The sequence below is a fragment of the Rhopilema esculentum genome, chromosome 20 (genome assembly GCF_057945365.1).
Source record: "Rhopilema esculentum isolate cy_ngs chromosome 20, ASM5794536v1, whole genome shotgun sequence".
Classification (NCBI taxonomy): domain Eukaryota; kingdom Metazoa; phylum Cnidaria; class Scyphozoa; order Rhizostomeae; family Rhizostomatidae; genus Rhopilema; species Rhopilema esculentum.
Window position 1 is genome coordinate 8,655,331 of NC_142834.1, and position 8,146 is coordinate 8,663,476.

The 8,146-nt window shown below is 35.4% G+C and overlaps 2 protein-coding genes across 3 annotated transcripts in view; one reads left to right on the top strand and one right to left on the bottom strand.

Moving 5' to 3' along the window:
• LOC135687787 (centlein) overlaps window positions 1-3,078 on the top strand; it is a 25,475-nt gene extending 22,397 nt beyond the window's left edge. For both annotated transcript variants that reach the window (XM_089114659.1, XM_065204438.2), the window contains exons 32-33: window positions 143-208; window positions 474-3,078. In XM_089114659.1, coding sequence (XP_088970785.1) covers window positions 143-208; window positions 474-569 — 162 coding nt within the window. In that variant the 3' untranslated portion in view covers window positions 570-3,078. The remainder of the gene's footprint in view (window positions 1-142; window positions 209-473) is intronic.
• LOC135687789 (betaine--homocysteine S-methyltransferase 1) lies at window positions 1,042-6,970 on the bottom strand. Its single transcript, XM_065204441.2, has 6 exons — window positions 6,807-6,970; window positions 3,438-3,689; window positions 2,748-3,270; window positions 2,412-2,542; window positions 2,031-2,128; window positions 1,042-1,310 (listed from the first exon to the last, which is right to left on the bottom strand). Exons 1-6 carry the CDS (start codon window positions 6,816-6,818, stop codon window positions 1,133-1,135), a joined length of 1,194 nt encoding a protein of 397 aa, XP_065060513.2. The 5' UTR covers window positions 6,819-6,970; the 3' UTR covers window positions 1,042-1,132.
• Between the last annotated feature and the right edge of the window lie 1,176 nt (window positions 6,971-8,146).

Genomic DNA, 8,146 nt, shown 5'->3' on the forward strand with positions numbered 1-8,146 from the left:
ATGGGGTGTAGGGTACAATAAGTGATTTGTTGTAGTTCATAATTGCCCAGTTCGCTATATGCTTGGTACATGTCCTTTCCGCGAGTTTAGTCTCTTTTCTTAAGTAACTCAAACAAGGTTAATTTTATTACCTTTACATCAGGAGCAACTGGACGACACTACTGGCGATGACGTCAGGGATATTCTCAAAACATACTTCATATCCATTGTGAGTAAATAAATTCAATTCAATATTTTGCCTTCATTAAGATCCAAGTGCCAATAAACAGATCATATTATACCATTGTCGTTATTATTGGGACAATGTGACTTTGTTTGTACAAATTTATCTCTCCAAAATTTTTTAGCGTATTTGAACTGTCTTCACGAAGAGACAAAGAGCTTATGATGAAAGTTAAAATGCCACCCTTTTATAAGGAACTTCATTATTAACTATTCCTGAAACTCACAAAATGCATACCATTAATTTTCAGGAGAGGTTCTCAAAAAGACTCCTAAAATTACTACTTGAACTTCTTGGAAAACATTGGAAACTTAGAATGCAGGAGCAACTTGGAATTCAGACATGAAAAAATAAACTTTCTTAAATAGAAAATGACTGTGTACCTGATGTAGGAACCAAATCATATTTGTATATCATACCATTTTGAAATAGCTGTTAAATTAAATTTAAGCACTCTGTACATTTGTATATAACTATGAACAATATTTTTGTGCAAAGTATTGCAAGGTTTAAGTTACTTAGGCCTATGAAACTACTTGCATCTTCATTTGATGCTAACTATTCTTTGTTCAAAAAGATTACTATTCAGTGGTTCACCAAAAATTCCCATCCTTGTCAAACAAAACAAGTTTTGATAACTTTTTGCTATGATCAAGTCAGCACTAAGCAAAACAAACAAGGTTCTAAAAATAAATGAACTTTTTTCAAGCCTTGTCATGTAGCAGGGATGTGGTAGTTACTATCCCCCCATGAGATTGTTGCATATCATTTCCAACATATTTTAAATAGATATAGATGATATGATAAAAAACCACAAGTTTGCTTGTTTCTTTAAGTCAAAATAAATCTACAGTGGTTTCATTGATTTCAGTTATTAAAAAACTATCTTTGTGATAAAATGCTTAGTTTTCAGTGACCAACAAGTTCTTTGCTTTCAGCCTTCAATTCATTTTCAGTGGTTTCTTCCTTCTTCTGTGCCAAATGTTTATGACCAGCTGTCACACCCCAAGCATCTGGCTTTGACATAGAAGGGCAAAACGGTCTACCACTTGCAGGCTTTATGTTCTGCCAGTACTCCTTCTTAGCTCTGAAAATAAAATGAAAATAAATATCATGAGCCTTAGCCATGCAGATGCAAATATTTTCTATTAGAAATATACAGACCAACAGTGTAAAGTGAAGTATTTGTACAATAGTTGGCTCATGTTTTTGGTTTTCTTCCATAAAATTATATAACTTCTTGAAATTGTTTTTATGATCTAAATATTTACTTAAACTAGGATGAAAGTTTGCAGCATTGCATTTGCATTTTGTTCTTGCCTTCCAAAATTTGAGGCCCCAATGCATTCCAAATTTGAAGCCCCAATGACTAAAGGCTATAAGAACAAGAGGTAATTTTATTTAGTCTGAAAGGCTATTCAGTTATATGTATTTTGTGATGAATGTCTAGAAGATTTTATTCCAAAAATATAATGGGTGAAAGATGGCTTGTGGCCTTTCAGTGTCTTTAAAACTATTACATAGAGAATGCTCTATTGGCAAACATGCTTAGTATACCATTCTGACTTCAAAAGTAATTTGCTGTAAGCTACATGGTGATCGTCTTACAAAAACTAAAGGGCATCTTCTTGAATCATTTTTATACATTCCATGTTTATGAAGCTTAAAATCCTCTATTTTCAAAAACCAGATCATACCCGACATGACAGACATGACCCTTTGTTAGAAATATTGGAATGTATAATTTAGAAGAATAACTCGTGTAAATGTTAGCTATAAACAAGAGCAAATACATTTGAAGACTCACCTCTGTCTGACCCACGGTTTAGTGTGCATGAGAAGTCCACCACCCCACATGGCATGCTTTTCTGTTCCTTCTGGGAGCTTACCTCTTTCCTTAGAAAGCTAAAACAGCCAAGAGATGTGGGTGATTTACATGAAGATATTTTAAAATTATAGCATTAATAAAACCAACAGTTAAAACAGAAGACAAAACTGGAAAATATCCATATTCTCAATTCTTTATACGAGGCTAATACATTAATTAACATGGTAATAATCAATACATTTTGTTGTTGCTTCAAATAGTTTGTGGTTTACATTGTATTTCACAAGGTATTGAAAATGTAATTAGTGTTACCAACTGAGAGCTAAGGAAAAACAATAACTGATTTTTTCAACTTCTTACCTCTTCAGATAATGCCCTGATGTGGTAAGGTTCAAAGCCACAGCATCCTCCAATGTACCTGACTCCTAATTCATAAGCATCTCTAGCATATTTGTGCATATCCCATCTTGTGCAAATCCTTGGTTCAAGTGCTTTAGGAAAAAGTTTATTATTAAGATTAACATTGAACATGTGCCAAAGTAGCTAAATTGTAAATATGCATTCAAGAACAAGAGAACATGTTCAAATTCCCCCTCGCTGTTCTTTGCGCATTCAACCCTAACCAAGCAAATAGATTAAGTATGAGTGGTATAGAAACATTAAGAAGGCAAGGTAGAAAAAACTTTATATGCTCACCGAAAGGAAATTCTGGCAAATCAATGAATCCTTGTGTATTAACATCTGGTGTCTTAAACCCTAAAGGTTGGACAATTAAATGCTTCTTGATGCCTGCAGCATCAAGCCCCTTCTTAATTTCTGCAACAGCAGCAAGTGCTACATCAGGGTCAAAATGACAATTGATTCCCACAACATCAGAACCAGCTTGTGCCATCCTTACTCCACAAGTTGCAGTGGACACACCATGAAGGTCACCCTCTGGCCCTATGCACATTGATGATGCTACAGGAAGTCCTGTTGCTTTTAACACCTCAATAGCCCATTCCATTTCTTCAATGTGCTCAAAATATTCTGCAAGCAAAAAGTCTACACCAAGTTCCACAAATGCATCTGACTGTTTCTTGAATTCTGCTTGCACAACTGCTTTTCCTAGTCCACTAAGATATGAAGGAGTCTGACATACCCCACCAAGCACAAGAGCACCACCTTCACTGGCAACTTCTCTTGCAATTCGACATGCAGCCTTGTTGATTTCTGCACACTGTAATGTTATAAAGCATTTACAACTGTCAGTATTTCACTAAATTAGATAAGCCAATTTAAGCAAAATAAAAAATATTACATATGACACTTAAATCACCCTGGATCTAGAATTTAAAGCTAAAAAATAAGAAATTTACCAAGAAAGGATCAGGATAAAAAACATACCCCATAACTACCAGCCTTGTTTCCTCGGTTGCTCAACTTGTCATCAGAGGCATAGAAAGTAAATGCTTGCATAACATCTGAACCAGCCCGCAAAAACTCTCTATGAAGTTGTTTAACTGCCTCTGGATGTTCTACACATGCTTCTGGTGTCCAAGGCCCAGCTTTAACATAACCACGCTTCTCAAGGGCAAACACAAATCCTCCATCTCCTATGACTACCTCTCCAGCATCTAGACGCTCAAGCAATCCACGCTGTGAATGAAATTTGTTTTCTTAAATTTGCTCAATCACTACTATGTAATTAAAAAATGGGGACATTTGGGTTATACTTGGACCAACAGGAAGTACTGTTTTAAATAGTTGATTTTTATAAACATTAGTGAGCAAAAGTAACACACAGGTTCAACAAATAAGAATCGATGATAGTGTTAAACAACACGACCATCTAAATTTAAAGCAATAGAGTTCTAAAGTGTGACATCATCAAAAACCTATTTTCAGAATTTTTGAACTTTAATCACATAGCGTAAAAGATCACCATGTAATACTTTCAAATACGCAAAATTGGCCAAATATGTCTAAAATCGGTTGAGATATGGCTAATTAAAGATTTGAAGCTTGCTAATAAATCACTGTTATTTTGGCTCTGTTCATAGAGCTATGAACAGAGACCAAAATACAGAGGTTTGATGGGGAGAGAACCAATAAACATGTGGCCATATCTCTGCCATTTTGTAATACACTTGCCTGATTTTGCAAATTTAGAGGTGTTTCATGATACTCTTTTAGGTTATGGGATCAAAATTAATAAATTCTAAAATTAGATTTTTGTGACGTTAGGCATCATTCTATAGCTGAAAAACAATCAAACAAAATTTAAAATCATTTGCATATTTTTTAATTCAAAATTTGTTTTGCCATCAAGGAGTGCTTAGTCAGTAAATTTCCAAACTTGTGGGCAAATTAAGGATGTCTCATTCGCTCTGACAGCAAATGGAACTTGGAAACCCCCTTGAAAACAATAGCCAGTGACAGGCCTGCTCCAGTTTGTGCTGCTTTAAAAACCAATGCTCCTTTCACTTATATAGAGTTATACATTACATATACAAACTTTTTTCATAAGAACAACTCTTAAAAAAATATCAGGCTGAGATTTGCCCCAAAAATAAAAACAACATAAGAAACACGGCAGACTGAAGTTAAACAAAACTGAAGAAATAAAATACCAGTAAAATTGAAAAATAAAAGAATAGTAATAGAACAACAAAAAGCAATAACAACATAGAACTGAAACAACAGTTACAATTTAACAACATTAAAATTGATGTTGTTTATAACAAATATTGTTCATTTGCTCAAAAGGAACTGCAGGTACAAGTGCAACATCCATGACAGAGACTTTCATTACTTTATCGAGCACATGATATGTCTGGAGACTACTATGCTAAGGAAATTCAATTACAAAAAAAGTAACAAAATATGAAACAGGCGAAGCTGAAATTATGCGAAAAAATAGAAAAGCCAGGCCAAAATTGTTCTTACTAAATGAAAATTTGAAGTTTCAAAATGTCAACCATACTGAGAACCCTTTAACTTGGAAATTATAGAGAGTAAGGGCTTATTATAGAGACAGGTCACTTAAGGTTACGGTAAACGTTTTTGACATAATGTTTTGTTTTCTCTCCCTAGAAGTGTGTCCGCAATTGGAGCTGATGCCATACGTAACGTCAGCGAGGTAACTCAAACCGTACTTAGTTAGGGTCGTACCTCGGCACACCTTAAACGTCCATTTCACGTCCTTGGAGAGGTGGTATTGTCTCTGCGGGTACTCAAGTCAGATCTGATTTCAACCGTCTCGTTTTCAACTGCTTTATGTGACGTTCCCTTTGCTGACAAAACCTAACTTACCGTTACGTTAAAATCAGCAGCTGAAAGAAAATTTCTTCTACACATCTGCTTATCGTGAGATAATTCTAAAATGCTTTCTTCTTTTAGTTTGGTCCAGTTTGCGTATGTTTACATTTAGAAGAAACTAACTCGATACAGGAGAATGAATGCCTGTGAGTGTCAAGTTAGTTTGTATGATTGTGATACAAATTTTTTAAGACATATACAATAAAAACCTCTAAGCCACCAACAGAGGGTCCATCCCAATATGCGTACCCCATACAATAAGAAAATCTCTAAGCCACAACAGAGGGTCCACGCCAATACACTCATTTTTTTATAAGAAACTGGCTATAAGAAACGAGTACTAGACCGAGGGGCAAATCACTCTAACCAAATCTCGTACACCTTTTGTGAAAATCCTATTGTTTTATCTGAAAATCCCCAGAAATCCTTTTGTTTTAGGCAAATCTCGTACGCTATTTGCAAGAGTGAATCGCCCCTCGTACTGGACAGTCAGAAAAGTTAAGAAACTTCAGTACTCGAAGCAAAAAAATAAGAAACTATAAAATTGTGATAAAACTGGGAACAACGAAATTTTGTAAAACCCCAAAACATGATTGCCCTGTTGGCCTAGAATTTATAACACAAGGGATAAAAATATACTCCACACGTCCAAATACAGCATCAAGAACGGCAACTGGAGTACTCAACATCGACCTTTGTTTCTTATAAAAAAAGAGTGTATGCGTATCCCAGAGAGCAGATAGCTTGTTCATTTTAAGTTAAAGGTGGGACCAATGCTGCTTCTCACTTTTGCACAGTGCTTAAGAGAATTTAATAAAAAACAAAAAGATTTTAAAGGATTTCTAGATAAAATAATAGGCTTTCTACCGAAGGTATACGAGATTTTCATAGAGCGATTTGCCCATCGCATTTAGTGCAAACAACCCTTGAAAAAGCTTCTTGGTTTAGGTCGGCTGGCTGGCTGATTGCATTCTACTTTTAACTTTGGAAGGCTGTGCCTGGAGTTGATAAAAGTTCAGGTGGTTTATGAATAGTTAACGAAAAACATAATCGCTGATGAATTATTCATCTCCTGTGATCAGTTTCGGAAGGTTAAGCGCCACTTAACATCACTCAAATCTGACACACTCGAATTTTCAAAACTTAACAAGGTCTGGCGCTAGTTGTCAATTTCATTTACATCTTTACGTTTCCTGTCCGAGTTAATTTGGTGTAGATCAAATATAGGCATGTCAGATTGACAATAAATATAAACAAAGCTTAGCAGTCAGAAAAAATAATTGTTGCATTCTAAAACTAATATTCTAAATCTAACTAAAGTGAAGCAAGTCGCGATGTTGTAAACAGTGGACTACATTTGGTAGCATCGAAATCTACACAGTCCAATTGATGAAATTAATCTCTGCACAGTTTCATAGTTAGTATCTAATAGTTAAGAAAATTAAAAATCAGTACCTTGTTACTCATGATTAATGCCTTTGCTGGGTCTGAAAAGTTCTAGCGATCTGGGTGACTGTTGCCGTGATGGTCTTGATGCCGGTGTGTCGTGCAATTGTTGTTTTCAGATTATGGGAACGCCTAAGTCCAGCACATGACTTGTAGACTCGTTGGTCCTGATTGACTGGTCTGACGGCCAGCGGCAAAACCGGTTTTGTAGCTGAACTTGTACGTGGTCTAGACCGCTCTAGGCAAGACTTTACTGTACGGGGGTTGTGAAAAAACTTTTGTCTTTAAGAAACTCTATATTTGTGGTTCAATATTCACACTGACTTCGATTACACTTTGCACTACGCGATCAAATGAAATGATTTTTGTACTATTTTTCCTAAAGTAGACGAAATAAACAATGTGAAATCAATGAAATGCATATTGGCAGGCCGTGCGGCAACACTATAGAGAAAGAGAAAGCAATGAAAAGTGTATTATGTGTATAAACATATTAGTCTTCATTAATTTACGCGTATTTATTGTTGTTCATTCTCGTCGCATTGCGGTGTTTCTTATTTGCTACAGAAAAGTAAACCTGTTTCTGAAAAGAGCACGTTGGTCTAGACATGTAAACAATTCAATTCGTGAGCTTTTGTTGCCAGCTTAGTCCAAGGTCCACATGGAGGGTTGCCAACTCGGCCTTTTTTAAGCCAAATATGTCAATTTTGGCTTTTCTAAATGCTGTTTGGATTTGGAAAAATAGTTTGGCTTTTTAGCTTAATTTTGCCTTTTTACATGTCCAAGAAAACAATTTATATTCTCAATTTTCCTATTTCCATAACTTGGGGAAACGGCTTTCAAGAGGTAGGAAACCTGCCCCCCTCCACCTGAATATTTTTAATAGCAACAAGACATCATTTCAAAAGCGTCGTTCAATCAACTTTTTTTGTAACAATAATATTTTGAAACAATACAATGCAGTCTGCGCCCTGGCTAAATTTTTTCTGATTGAATTGACACGATACGGCCCTCGAGGCAATCCACCAAATTAAATGAATTTGGCTTCTTAGATATTTAATTGGCTTTTTGGCTTTTTATGGGCTTTTTCGGAGCAGAACAAATTTGGTTTATTTTGGTTTTATTCTGACAACGATTTGGCTTAAAACTTACGCATACGCCTGGCAACCCTGACAGCGGCCTTACTCAATTCTCCAATCAGGAGTAATCGATTCATCTGGCTCTATCTTAGATAGATACTTCATCAAATTAAACTTCGTTTTTCAGGTCTACAGTATTTTCACACTTGAACCAGTAAATAATGATACTTTGTTATTAAATCTTCAAAAATACAATATTCAAATTTCAGA